Source organism: Zalophus californianus, chromosome 10, assembly GCF_009762305.2.
Source record: "Zalophus californianus isolate mZalCal1 chromosome 10, mZalCal1.pri.v2, whole genome shotgun sequence".
Classification (NCBI taxonomy): Eukaryota; Metazoa; Chordata; class Mammalia; order Carnivora; family Otariidae; genus Zalophus; species Zalophus californianus.
In genome coordinates this window covers 79,414,393-79,429,358 of record NC_045604.1, presented here as the reverse complement: position 1 = coordinate 79,429,358, position 14,966 = coordinate 79,414,393, and the positions used below count along the sequence as shown (strand labels likewise).

Here is a 14,966-nt window from a genome sequence, read left to right as displayed (position 1 = left end):
GCCTCAAGGAAAGTCCCTCAGCCTGGACTATTCCTCTTCTGTTTACTTCATTAACTCCAAACTGTCCCTCAGGGATGAGCAGATGTTCTCAAAGAATCCCATTCTTACCTCCAGTTTAATTGGGCCCTTTGATAATCTCTGGAACGCTGTGTAGTATTTGTTCACAGCACATCCACAGTTTGTAATGATATATTTATCTCTGTGTTTTATGTACATTAACAGGTTTAAGGTCTCTTTTCTGGTAAAACTATAAACTCCAGTGGGTGGGGGGAGAGGGTGGTATCACGTGCACAATGTTCACAGACCTAGCACAGTGCCTGACCCACAAGAATTCAATGAATCCTTATTGTCTGACCTTCTTTATGAAGGGCTTTATGCCCTCTCTTGCCAATCCTGAACTCTTACTCCCAGTACCTAAAGTGTTGGAGCAGGTGCTAGAACAGGGGCCCTGAGTGTGTATGGGTGATTATGGGAAAGTCTGGGGATTACAGGGGGAGGTGTAGGCCTTCCTCGACTGCCAAACTCTAGAGAACTAAACCACTACTTCACTGTAAAACAGCATATTACCTGGGGCAGATAAAACTTCCTGAACCAGGGCTGGGCCAGTTATCAACATGGAGGAAAGTGGTCTCAATAAGTGAGAAAACTGAGGCAGGGCCGAGATAAATGACAAGGGAAATCATCCAGGAGGACCAAGGAGTTTAGGGAAGAGTAAACCAACAGTGTTCTCCACAGTGAGAACTCTGATGAGAGGGGCCTAGCAGAATATTACTTCGGGTGGAGAACCGGAGTCAGGATGGTTCGTTGATCCATCCATCCATCCATCCATCCATCCATCCATCCATCCATCCATCCATCCATCCATCGTGTAATGAGCCTAATCCCCTATTCTGAAGCACTGGAGATAACAACAGCAAGCAAAATGACACACAACTGTGGCTTCATGCAGCCGACCCTCTAGCAGGTGAACAACAGGTGTTCAGGTGAGCAGCAGTGCCTCCCAGAGCTGCAGGTCAGAGCCTCCACTGGGGGCCTGGGTCTAGACTTCAGTGGCAAGGTCCAGACTAGAGATATAAACATGGCAGTCATGGCCAGGAGGACCACATGAGAACCTGGCTTGAGCCTAGGCCCCTGGCTTCAGCTGAGCCCCCATGGTGTGGAATGGGGCTTTGGCACACGCCTGCCCTGCAGCACCCTGCTCTAGGGGCAAGTCTCAGTCTCTCGTCCTAACTCTGCTGGCCGTGAGGAGCCCAGATGAAGCTTCCTCCAAGAAATACAAGGCTGGGGGCAGACACTATGTTGGCTGCTTCTTGCAGGAGGGTCAGTCTCAAGATGGATGAGTAACTGTGTATCCACTTTTCATGCTGTGACTATAAAATCCCCCTGCCCCAAAAAAAGTCCTTTTTGCCCATGTAGACCAGAAATATATGTCAGTTAAGTTCTTATAAACTTGGAAAGGGGCCTGAGAGGTCATCTGGTCCCTCCCACATAGAACAAGGTCAAATGTGGCAGGGGGCAGGGGTTTGTCAAGATCAGTACTTGATAAGACCACTCTGCCTTTGATCAGCTCTCCACATTCAATCTTCCTTATATCAATAAGTCAACAACCAAGACTATGTCTCCATCATTCACAATATCCCCAGCACCCAGCCCACTGCAGGATGGCTGGATAGATAGACAGATGAACAGACAGCTGGAGGGATCAATAAATGAACCAAAACCTACTTCTCTCCAATTTCCACTCACTGGTCTCCATTCTGTCCTCTGGAAGCAGTCTGGGAGTCCCGATAAAAACCCTAGACTCGGGGTGGAGAGACCAGTAGTGAACCTAGCTCGATGCTTTTATTCTGAGACCCTGGATGAATTATTTACTCACCATTGTGAACAAATTCTTTCCATTTTAGAGGTGGGCAAAGACATCTATAAGATCTCAGGACTACGGTAACAACAAACAGAATAAGGTATACTACACTCCAGCAGGTCAACCAAGAAACTCCTCGCTTCTCAAGCTTTGAAGGCCAGGTAACAGAAGAACACTCAGTAATTCTCATAAATCAAGCTAAAAGACAAGCCAGAGACTGAAACGTATAGTACGAAGGATTACTATCCAAAGCACTCTTACACCTGGGTAATAAAGTAATGAACGACGCCATAAAACAGTAGGGAAAGGCACCAACAGACAATTCACACACACACAAAATACAAAGGGCAAATTAAAGCACAGACCTGTGCTCACCCTCCCGAGCAGTAAGAAAAAGGCAAATTCAAATAGCAAGGAAATGTAATTCTTTTCCCTCTATCAGAATGGTGAAATTTTCAATACTGATAATAATACCCAATGATGGCAAGGCCATGGGAACAAAATATTCTTTCACTTTGTTGGTGTGACTGAAAATTGGTTCAGCCTTGGGACGAGCAATGCAGTGAGGCCTATTACAATAAAAAATGTATACATTCTCCCCCTCAGCAAATTCACTTCTAGCTATTTATCCTCGAGACATGTCTACACTACGTACAAAGGGATCTGTATTAGAACAATCTGGCAGCTTTGTATGCAATGGCCAGGAAAAGAAAATCTAAATGTCCATCACCAGAATACTAAGTAATGGTTCCCTCATTCTAGGAAAGAACGTGTAGAAGTTTAAAAAGAGGAAGGAAGAGATCTGTGTGCTCAGGAGGAAGGCATGTATCCTAGGATCCCATTTATGTTCAACAACATAAAACCGTAATAGCTTTTGATGAATCCATGTAGAGCAGCAGTTTCCAACCTGGAGCAATGATGCCCCCAGGGGACATTTGGCAACGTCGGGAGAGCTCTTGGGTAGTCACAGCTGGAGAGACAGTATGGGTGGTAACTGGGTAGTGGCCAGGAACACTGCTCAACAGCCTTCAATGCACAGGTGAGCCCCCCTACAAAGAATTATCCCATCCACAAGGTCAAATGTGCTGTGGTGGAGAAACTTTGGGACAAAGTTGTCTTCCACCCAACTGGCTCTGGAGGCAAGCCCGGGCTGGGTACAACCTGAAGGCTTCCAAGGACGTGTGCAGGCACCGGTCCCCCTTCTGCTGGTGAGAGCACCCTCATTGTCCTTGGGGGAAAGACCCTGAATCCTACTGATACGTTGTGGGAGTAGGTATAGAACCTGAAAGCACGCCGTCCACCCAGACGCAGCCATCTGCACACAGGGCTAGGACCACACCACCGCGAGTTTCCATTTCCCCAGCTATAAAATGGGGTTGGTAATTGTTCCAACCTCACAGAGTCATTGTGAAGATTCAGTGGGAGCTACTGTTTCTATCTAGCACACAATACATCTTGATAAACTGTGGTTTTTGTTATTTTTATTCACCAAGAATGCCCAACCCAGGAATGTTGCTGGCCTTGGAAGAGACACAGGTTTTCTCCACTGGGGTCCGCTGGGCTCAGGGGATAACAGCCTGTACGTGTGCACAGACGGAGCCAACATAGGGGAAAAGCTACTTCCTCAAAAGATGGGAGACGGAGTCCTCATGACACTGAATCCCTGAAATTCAAGCGTGTCTGCCCTTGGTATTTTCCGTTAGGCACGCTAATGAACACCCTTTGTTACGTTTTGTTAGGGCTCCAGGCTGAGTTACTCAGAGGACCGAAAGCTGTCAGCAGGAGGGAGGAGGGACAGGGACAAAAGCAGAAACACTGTGTCTGTTTTACAGAAACAGCAGCCCCCAAGCCCGCCCCCCGCCGAGATGACCCCCAGTTACTGTCAGCTCACTGCGGTACTAAGATCTCCTCCTACGGGTGGGGTTTCCCACCACTGTTTTGAACGTACAATATATGCACTAGCATGTTGGCGTGCTAAGAATGTTCCTAAGCAAAGTGCCTATGTAACAGAAAACGTAGAGATCGCTTATGTATCAAGCCCCCCGCCCCCACCCCTGATGTACTGAATAAAAGCTTCTAGCACTAACCCCAACGAGACACAGCGCTTTGAGCACTATCTCCCTGCCTCCTTACTTGTGACAAGTAATACAGATTCTTTGCCTCCAACACTTCTTTGGGTTGCGTTCCAAGTGGTGAACCCCTTGAGTTCTGCTCCAGTTTGGGCCGGTTCCCCTCTCCCACAACCAGGAAAGAGCAGGTGTATCTCGGGATTTAATGTCCTGGTCAGAAGAAGGGTGCTCAGCTCCCCTCCCATGTTGTCCCAATTTGAGGAGCCCTGGTCTGGACGTGACCGGGATCACATGAGAGGATCAGGCTGGGTCCGGCTGAGGTGACAGCTGCATCCTGAGGGCTCTGCCACCCAAGCCTCTGGGATTGCTCAGATTCAACTTCCACCACCGCCCTTGACCAAGACACAGTTCCCCATGTAAACATGCCCATGAGGGAAAAGCCTGGGGACCAGCAAACAGAAGCATCAGAATGGGGAGGTGGGGGCGGTGCCCACCTGGAGGCTAGCTTCAGCTGGAATTCCAGCAGCAAGAGAAACCAAAGACATACGTGTGTGAGTAACGCCACTGGTCCAATTCGGTAACTAACTTAAATCCAAAACAAGGCTAAATCCAGCACCAACTAGGCAGTTCCCAGCTGGCCAAACTCTCATGTACTGGGGCCTGGGCATTAAATGTTTCAGGCCTTTATGGGTTCTCACTTAAACAATTCTGATGCAAATAGTAGGTCCTCGATAAACAGCTAAGCCTGGCATATAGCAAGACCTCAGTAAAACAGCTTTGGGATGAAGAAAGGAATTATACTGTCAAAGAAAAAATAGCTTTCCTGCTCGGGAAGATAGAAGCGGTAACAGAATAATGGTGACATATACGTCCAAAGGGAGCACAACAGCCTGTCTGGTTTTTGCTTTCTGTTTTCGCCAGTATCGGGCTCTCTCAGAAGCCCTCAGCATCCCCCCAACAGCTGGAGGCTAACGTGCTGTGAACCTCAGAGGCGCTTGGGTGCTGGACTTGGTGGAGTGTTAAGTTCTCTGGGAAAGAGACAGCAGGAGCAAAGGCCCGTGGTCCCGGGGGTTGCCCTCCACACAGCACCGAAGCCCCCGCGGGCTGGGAGGACACCGGGCAATCCGAGGGCTCAACTACCTTTCCTGCCTGCTTCTGGCGCAACGGGTGTGGCAGGAGGGACCAGACACCAACGACAGAGAAGCACATCTGCCTGCAAACCCACCCTTGTCTCCCCCTGCTAGGGCAGGGGCTTCCCAGAGCCCACAGCGCTGCAGCTGTGGGGCCGGTTTCTGTTTCATCCTCCTCTACTTCCCGAATCCCTCCCCTCTCTGCATCGCTACACACTGCGCAAGCCCAAGCACAGAGCTGCAGGTAACAGAACGGGAGGACCCACGGGGGAAGCCTCTGAGGAAAGAGGATGAAAAGGAATGGCTGAGAAGCCCGGGGCCTCAAGTCCCAACACGTCGCCCTCCTCCCCACCACCTGCAGCCTCAGGCAGCCCACCTAGGCCCTGTGATCTATTATTAACAGGAGAAACAATGGATTCCCCGCATCACATGTGAAACTGCGCTCCGCTGGAATAAACCTTCAGGATGGCTGCCCCGGGGGACATGGTTTCCTTTTGGGCTGGTCTTCCCAGGGCACTGCCATTCCTTTAAGCCAAAGGGACACCCTGTGGCCTCTAGGAAAGGGGACGTATTCGAGAAAGGAAGAGCTTTGCTGAAACAAAGCAATATTTCTTTTTAATACAAAGGAGAGCTAATTAGTTGGGCCGTGCAGATGGAATATTGTACACTGGCCAATGTTTCCGGTGGCTAAATTCAAAGGCTGAAATTAATCCCATATAGAGGACTGATTTCAGCTCTACTTAAAACAGTTCTTTTCAAAGGTGAAGATTTGAGGGTTCAGAAAGTAAGTGGTACCAATGGATTATTTCATACCAGTGTAGTGGCTGTAATATTTACCTAAGAAAAATAAGGCAGTTTTGTTTTTGTTTTGGGGGGGTCTAACATCCCTTTATACACACTACAGCAGGATATTAAAAACGGTGGGCCTCAATCTTATTTGGAAGTGAGAGTATTTGGGAAATAAGATCAAACAATCAGAAAGTAGTATAAACCAGGTACTAATTGATTAACAACAAATGTAACTATCACACAGAAGTGACAGAAAATCGAGCTCACAAGTTCAAAGGTGTGTTAACACAGAAAGAGACAAAAACCCAGCAAGACCAGTTAGTAAATAGTTTTTCCTATTTTATTTGTTGCTATTCAATCATTTTGTCCCTGGCTAGTGTCTGGGGGCAGCCAAGCGTTAGCAGGAGCCAGAAGCATCAGAAATATTCATAGATGAAAACCTTAAATTGGGAAAGTTCTGGACATTGATTTTACTGGTGTTTTGAGAACTATTCAAATGCTGCCATTTCCTCCAAGTGCCAGAGCATGCCTGGCCCCCATCTCGGATGTGGGGGCCGATTGTAGAAACCACAGCACTCAAAGGCATAAGTCATTTTTTAAGAACTTGCATTCAACCCTGCCCAGGGACGGCACCCCTTGCCAGAATCCCTTGTGCAAAATACAACTCCAAGCACCCCCCCCCCCCCCCACAATACGAAGAGTGAAAGCCCAAGCTCTGCCTGCAGCGGGTAAGCTAGCTTAGTTCCTCTTGGCATCCAGGAGCACCTTCTCCAAACCTCCGGGAAGGCTCTCCAGACCCTGACATTGCTCAAGGGAGCGGTTCTGAAGGAGCACCCCTGTAAACCCGTCTACGGCCCGAGCAGCCACCACGAACCAGCACCTGCTCCAATAATTATCCAGAGCAAGAGCATCTCAGCCCAACTTGGGGGTCTGGAAGTCTTGGTGGATCACAAGACTGTGCCCTGCGGTGGGCCCCGAGCAGTTCGACAAGAACCAGCCGGCTGGGCTGCAGGTGTGCCCTCGGCCCATCAACTCTGGGGTGCAGGCCGGGCCCCTCCCTTCAGAATGAAGCCACCCCCCCCACTCGCCTCTTAGACATGTGACGAGCTCCACCCTCCTTCTCAGAACCTCTGCCAACTGGTACCTTGGGAGAAAATACTACTTGGGCTAAAAACGTGTTACTGAATGAGAGGCTTCTTGGTGCCTCTGTTGTCTCATCAATAAGATGGGGATAAGAAGAGTTTGTTCACAGGGCGGTTGTGAGGGCTGAGTGAGCTACTGAACAGAATGCACACAGACCAGCCAGAGGCAGCGGCCGCTGTGGCTTCCCGGTGGGACTATCATAGTTACTGAGCTACCATTTGCTGTCTGTTCCCTCTGCCCAGCGAAGTTTCCCAAATGTTACTAGTCACATAATGCTGTCCCAAACTCTTGCTGTTTGCATGATCGTTTACTTAGTGTTGTTGTTGTTATTGTTTTAACTGGACTTTCTTTCTTCTTAACTTTATTTTAAAAGGAACATGCATCAATGCATCACCATGGTGGATGGAAAACAGGATTCTGTGCCATAACTAGAAGGCAAATGTATAAATAAACACAATGAAAACAAAACAACGTGCATGATCAAGCTTAAGTCAGCTCCTGCCAAGGCGCTCCTCCGGAGCATCCCTGTCTCTGCTGAATAGCAAGATTTGAGGGTGCGGGCAGCACAGGGGCCACACTCAGGGTCTCCCTGAGCCCCCTGCCCGGTAACCCCAAGCCAGGGAAGAGCTGAAAAATGAGTGGCTTCCTCCCTGCAGGAGTTGGTAGCCATGTCCAGCCTCTGTCTTTCTAAAACCTGACCTGACACACAGAGTGGCCTGCTGTCCCACACTCCTGGAGACACTGTTCTAGCTGCCCACCGGCCCAGAGAACTTTCTGCCGCGACGGAAATGTGCCGTGTCTGTGCTGCCCCGCACGCGTGGCCTCTAGCTGCCTGTGGCTGTTAAAGACATAAAATGTGGCCAGTGGGCTTCAGGAACTGCCCTTTTAATTTCATTACATTTTAGTTCCTGTAAGTTTAAATGGCTACACGTAGCTAGTGGCTGTTGTACTGGGAAGCCCAGATCTACTGAGGTAACTACATGTGAGGAGTCTTTCCCCTTGGCTCTTCCAATGAACTCTTTCCATTTGGAGGTTAGGCCCTTGGCTTCCTTTGAGGGCGATCTGATGAAGCATGACAGCAATTTGTCACAGGGATGTAATGAGGGATTGCCTCCTACATCCCTCAATATTGCCTAATCTAAAGCCCTGTGTGGAAATTTCTCTTGGAGCTCCCTTTGAGGAGCTGACGTGTTTTCTTCTCATTAGCCATGGTATTATCCAAAAGAGCCACATTTCCATTTTCACCCTGGCTGCCAGGAAGCCCATAGGAAATTCACAAACCAATGAGAACAGTCATATAGGAGCTCATGACAGATACGTGTGATTTTCAGTTTCCTTAATTCAAGTTCTCCTAGGTTATATTTTCCCGGACCCTGTTATTTGACTTTTTACTTCTGTTTTATCATTCTTTTACAGGAGTTTCTCTAGAAATTATCTCAAATCTTTTGGGGAAATACATAGAATGCACTTGTTTAAACAAAGAAAAATAACGTCTAATGGTACCAGCATTTTAAGTGAGTCACCTTCTATCTGATATTGTTTATGATAAAAACACTGTAAAACAAAAGCTTTCTCCAATGTTTCCAAACACATGCTCAGATTTTGCTCTTGAGGGACCGACCAGAAGCACGGTTAATGAAAAGGAGAGAGCTGCCCTCCAGAGGTGCAACACCAGGAAAGATGTTGGAGCACTCACAGTGTGAGCTGAAGCTGCTCTGGCTGATGTGGGTGACTCTGGGCCACGTCCTCCAGGCACCTACTGGACCACACCCAGGAAAGCTCTGAAGCCATGAAGGACAGGGACAGAGGTGCACAGATGCCACCATGATCACCATGCCAACTGTCTCCCAGGCAACAGCACATGGGCCGTGTCCGTCTCATTTCATAACTGACTTCTAGATGTTACAACCTGCCAGATCGCATCCTGGGTTGGGGGGGGGGAGAGTCAGAAATGAAAGGTCAAGGAAACCTCTCAAGTGAGATCACATTTTAATTTCGCTCTAAAATAAAGTTGTCGGCTTCACTTTTTCCATCTTCCGGGCAACACCACTCAGCTTTCCAATGACCACAAAGCAGAACTTGGACACTCAAGAGGGATTTTGGTTGGTTTGGCATAAGACGAGAAGGAGAACGAAGGGGACATGCAGAAATCTGTCCTGTCTGATTCTTCTCAAGCCCAAGCAGAGAGCATCATGAACACTCAGATTCTCCAACACTTACAAACCTACTTACTAACTGCCGTTGCCCAGACGAACAAGTAAACTAAAGTCACTCTCTGTGACTAAAGTCACAAGCTGCCGTGCCAAACCCTAGCTCATCTGTCCACGAGATATTAAGATGCTGATACCCATTCCTATAAAACACACACCTGCCACCAGGCCTGCCACCGAAGACCACACAGGGCGAGCATTTGGGAAGATGAGAAGTACGAAGACGCGAATACAGAGTGTGCACAGGGCACCGGCCGCTCCTCGAGCTGACAAGAGCTTTGCAAGGTACGTGGTAGGACTGTTTCTATCTTACAGATGAGGAAACAGAGACTCACTTAAGGTTACGAAATTGAAACCAGGGCTCCTATTTTCAAGTTCACTGTCCTTTTTTCACCACCCCAGGCTCTAGGAAAACATCTTAATACCTGAGAAGACGTCTTCAATGGTCAATTCCCTACTGAAAAAAAAAAAAAAAAGTTGGGGGGGGGCAGCAAAACTCAAGGCTTTTCACAGAGCTGACAGGGAGTAAGAACAAAACCTAATGAAAGTTGTTGTGATACAAGATGACAGACCCAGGAGGCAGCTAAGAGTCAGACTTGAAAACAAAGCAGTCCAGGACAGGTGAACATCAACAGCTGGAGATCAGGATCCAAGATAAACAAAACAAAGAAAAATGACGACAAAAAAGATGGTAAGAAGGCAAGGCTGAAAGAGGCATTGGAAAATCAGAGAAAAGATGGAAAATTGGGGTCCCGGGTCCCCAAAGCAGACAAAGACCCCACGGTCCTTAACACTCAAACCCCAGCCAGGGAGTGACCCTTCCCAGGGAGGAAGAAGAGACACATGCAGTGTTGGCTTTGTCAAGTAACTGCTGCCCATTCTTTTGAGGAGAGGAGTCTGGTTTTCGTTCGCAGAACTGCTCTCCCCTCTCTCCGGCACACTCCCGGGCCAGCAGTGGTCACGCCTGAGCCTGGCCAATCACAGAAGTGCATCACCCAGCCTGGAGGGTCAGAAATGGGTTCCTGATCCAAGACAGGCCTGGGAGAAACGCTGAAATCTCCCAGACAGGCTGAGTGCCATCCATCAAGCTGCAGAGAGCACCAGCCCGAACAGGACACCTGAGCAGGGGATCCAGGCGGCAGATCTGTGGCCACAGGTTCAACCACGCCCAAGGCCGCACCAACACCTGGACTTCATGGCTGCGACACAAGCCAACAGACTCCATCTCGGCTCCAGCAGTCCGCGCTGAGATCTGCAGTGGCCACACCATGAGGCCTGACCGGCATGAAGAAGCTCCACCCCAGTCCCTCCTGTGTGAATGAGGGAAGGACTCCCTCAGGGAGGTGGGGCAGCCAGAAGGCCGTGGTCTCCTAAGTACAGCGTTCCATCAACAAGAGACAGACAGACCACAGCGCCACGAAGAGCCGTCTGCTCCACCCGAGTGCGGACATCCAACTGAAAATCAGGGGCTCACCTGATACACGTGAAAGGCATTGGCCGCTTTGCCCCGGAGAAACACCGACGGGATCCAGACGTTGATCAGTGCCCGGTTTGATCTGACCAAAAAGAAAGATCAAAATTAGTCATTTTAATTTACCAAGAAAAAGAGAGGAAATCATCTTCTCTAAGAGGCATTACACACAAGCAATCGGTGACAACATCTGTCGCACACAGGAGTAAGCCCCGGGGCCAGTGCGAGCCTGCTCACCTAAGCCCCCAGCATTATTCTGAAGGGACCTACCTTAATCCATGTGTGTTTGTTCTTTATATACACAGTTTGTACTTTGGAATGAGAAAGGGCTGCACTTCCATTCTTACAAATGAGTCACCGTGACTCAGAATTATCTAAACCTGTTTCCTCATCTGAAAAAGGGGTTGATAATTGGAGGCCCCCAGGCAGCTACGGAGGCTCACGTGCACTGATGACCACGGGGTACCTGGAGCACCCAGAGGAGTCATGCCGCCTCCTTGTTGTGCTCGCTCTAGACCCTGGCACCCATTTTAAGATCAGATTCCACAAAAAGGCTCAGGAGGCCAACGTCCATGGCTAGGCAAGCAACAGCTATTTGGGGTGGGAAAGGGGAAACCAGGAAGGCAGGCACAAACACCCCTCTTTGTAACTTTCAAAACCCTGTGTTTGGCTTCAATAAACCAAGATTTAAATTCAAGTGCAAATCATTTACTGAGTACCTACAACGTAGGCCTGCGTGCTTTTACGTATAGTACTGCAGTTAATGCTCACAGGATATTTAAGGGGTCTTCAAGGGTCCCTTTGGTTCTCTGAGTTCTGTGAGTTTTGTCTTATGTGGTGACTTTCACCTAACTGTGAATCTCTGGGTCCACATACCCACCACCACCAATCTTCCACCGGGCTGAATCCAAGGCATGCGGACAGACGGGCTGACTGTTGCTAATGCCTGAAGATCAATCCTGACGGTTACCAAAACGGTACTGCACAATTCTGGAAGGGCTGGGAGGTTCCAGTCCTGGCCTCTACTTAGAGTCGTCCCAGGGCTAAATGCTTTCTCCTGAACTTCCCTCCTCTCTCAAGAGCAGCTCATAGCCATGTGCCAGCCTCCTGTGCTCAGAACACAATTTGAGACAATGGTGGAAGATCCCATGACTCAGTGGCCTCCCAATCTCTACAGTGGAGAGCAGTTTAGTTTCACAAAGAAATGGTTCTCTCCTGAAGCAGCATTTCTTCTAAGCTCTGAGATGAGGTGCTGGCCTCCTTCATGGGGCAAAATAATTCATCGCTTCCTCAGAGCTCCAAGTAAAAACTGTAATTCTGAGCCATCAAGTTGGTTTGTACATCTAATGGCATTCCTCCTGTAAAGGTCTCCCATTGCACTAGGGCCTAAGTGCTCCCCTTTCATTTCTGTCAAGGGGGTGGGTGCAGTGTAGAAATGTACCGAACAATCTGCTTTTCATTAACCTTCCTGATTGGTAAGGGCCAGACACCCCCAGCTGGCTTAGGCATTTCTCCCTTTCAGAGCATTTCCCATACAGTGTTAGAATTGTTTACATGACTGGGGCGCCTGGGTGGCACAGTTTGTTAAGCGTCCGACTCTTGGTTTCAGCTCAGGTCATGACCTCAGGGTTGTGGGATCAAGCCCTGCATCAGGCCCCAGACTCAGTGCAGTCTGCTTGAGATTCTCTCCCTCTCCCTCTGCCTCACCTATTTGTGTTCTCTCTTTCTCTAAAATAAATAATCTTAAAAAAAAAAAATGAGGGGCAAAGCAAGGAATCGGCTTCTCCCTCTCCCTCTGACCCTCCCCTCTGCTCCTGTTCTCGTACTCTTTCCCTCTCTCAAATCAATATATTTTAAAAATCTTAAAGAAAAAGAAAAAAAAAAGAATTGCTGGAGCGCCTGGGTGGCTCAATCAGTTAAGCATCTGCCTTCAGCTCACGTCATGATCTCAGGGTCCTGGGATCGAGTCCCGCATTGGGCTCCCTACTCAGCGGGGAGTCTGCTTCTCCCTCTGCCCCTGCTCATGCACTCTCTCTCCCTCTCCCAAATAAAATCTTAAGGGAATTATTTACATGACCATCTCTCTCCCAGATATTAATTCATTTGTTCACTCTTTTGTTTCTTCATGCCCAAAGCAAGCACTTACTGAGAGCCTACTACATGTCAGTCACTACTCTAGATCCCAGAGACAGAGTAAGGAAGCAAGCCGACACAGTCCCCGCCCTCAGGGAGTGGGAGAGAGACAACTCCCTTAACGATTATTCCACTAAGCCCCAAGAAGATGCTTTGTGTAATTTCCATGTTTTTAAGTTTACAGAGATTTGTATTGTGGCCTAACGTATGGTCTAGCCTAGAGAATGGTCCAGCATACTTAAGAAGAAAGTGTACTCTGCTGAGGGATCTACGGATGCCTGTCAGCTCTAACTGGTTTACAGATTGTTCGAGTCCTCTGTTTCCTCACTGGTCTTCTCTCTAGTTGTTCTACCCAACGTGGCAAGTGGGGTATTGAAGTTTCCAACTATTACTTGCAGAGCTACCTATTTCTTCCTTCATTTCTGTCAGTTTTCACATGCTAAGTTTTGGGGCTCGGTTGTTAGGTACATAGATATTTCCAATTGCTAAAAGACATTATTTAGTTACCAGTGTTGTTGGTGCCACCAAGGAATATTGGATCTCAGGACAGTGAAAGGCACTGGAGAGGGTGGGGGCGGGGGTGCAGGGCTGAGGCATCACAGAGGCTAAGGAAACGGTCTTTGGGAGGAGCTCTGGGGAGTACTAGGAGTGAGCCAAGTTGGGGAGGGTAGGCTGAGGCTGGAAAGGTGCTTCAGGCAGGGAGATTAACATCTGTGAAGGGCAGAGCCCAGAGGAAGACTGCCTAGGTTTGAGCCCTGCCTTCAGTGTGTTCTCTGGAGGACGGTACCCCTGTCACGGGGTTGTCAAAGGGACTCAGCGGGTGAGAACAATGCCTGGCACAGAGGAAACAGTCTGGAAGTAATGACCCCGAGCAGGGAAGACCAGGTGAGTTAGAGGAGTCACGGTGGCCAGGGGGGCTGTGTGCAGGGAGAACACCGGGGAGGGCTGAGGATGAAACCAGAGGTCAGCAAGGAAGGGCCTTCTGTGCAAACTACATGAGGGATTTGCGCCTCCATCTTGAGAGAGGAAAATGGTACTTCCCTCCAGCTTTAGTGGAGATGCACAAACCCAAAGGAGGGGGCTGCAAATCTCTGGGACAGAGATGATGGAGCCAGACCAGGCAGTGGCTGCTTGAGGGCAGGGGCTAAGGCTTATTCATGCCCTCCATCAAGGACCTGGCATGACCACCCCCACCCCAGGAAGTGCCTGATTGCTTTCTGCTGTAATGGTGAGCCTTCTGCCTCACAACGGTCTCTGAAACCTCTCCTCTACAGCGCTCACCTCTCTGCCCAGCTTGTCCTAACCCTTGCTCCCCACCAGGCCGCCACCCCATAACCCTCTTCACACTGTACCCCCACTCCCCCCATAGGCCCACAGGGGGCAAGCTCACCTCCGATATCCAACCCTCATGGCTTCGCCTCACGTTGACCCCCTCACCCTACACCAGCCTAACAGCCACCCCAAGCACTGAGCGGCCTTCTGAACCCTCTGCATTTTTCATCACCTCCCTGTCATTGCCACCACTGCCCTGTGAGGTTGGCAGCATGACCTTCACCATATGAATGAGGAACTCGGGCCCAGCAAGGTCTAGAGGCCTGCCCAAGGTCATAGCAGTGTGCATCCTGTAGCTGGGACAGCAGGGAGGGTCAGCCTGGCTCTGATAAATGCTCTTTCTGATGCCCTCACCCTAGCCCTCCAGAGGCGGGCTTTGCCCAGATGACACTTGCTGTCAGGGAGGCTGGGCCACCTTCTGTTCGGGACAACTGAATGAGAGCAGAGGGAGGCCCTGCGGGGCCCTAACCTGGGACCCACTCCACTGTCTTTACCAACCCAAGGGGATTACCTGTCCAAACCCCAAGGCAACCTGATCTGAAATAGTCTGAAGACCAACTAAGTGCTTCAGGAGTTTACTGTCAGAGGCACCAGACAGAATCACATCCAGTAACCAATCAGACCCATGCCCTGAACCACTATGGTTTCCGGTAACTTCAGGGTTTATAAACTCATATTCCTCCAGGAGACACTCAGCTAATGAAATGAGAGCAGCAGGCCAGAGTCAGGCACTGGGGGTGGGGGTGGGGGGAACACGGACACAGACAGATGACCGTGATCAGCAGAAGAGCACCAGCCATGTGTGAGGGACGCAGCCGTGACTCAGCT

At 49.4% G+C, this 14,966-nt stretch overlaps 1 protein-coding gene across 5 annotated transcripts in view; it reads right to left on the bottom strand.

The window, feature by feature from the left end:
- The window catches only part of SNX29 (sorting nexin 29), a 509,507-nt gene that overhangs the window by 135,833 nt on the left and 358,708 nt on the right, over positions 1-14,966 (bottom strand). For all 5 annotated transcript variants that reach the window (XM_027612456.2, XM_027612457.2, XM_035722380.1 and 2 more), the window contains one exon: positions 10,677-10,758. In XM_027612456.2, the coding sequence (XP_027468257.2) occupies positions 10,677-10,758 (82 nt within the window). The remainder of the gene's footprint in view (positions 1-10,676; positions 10,759-14,966) is intronic.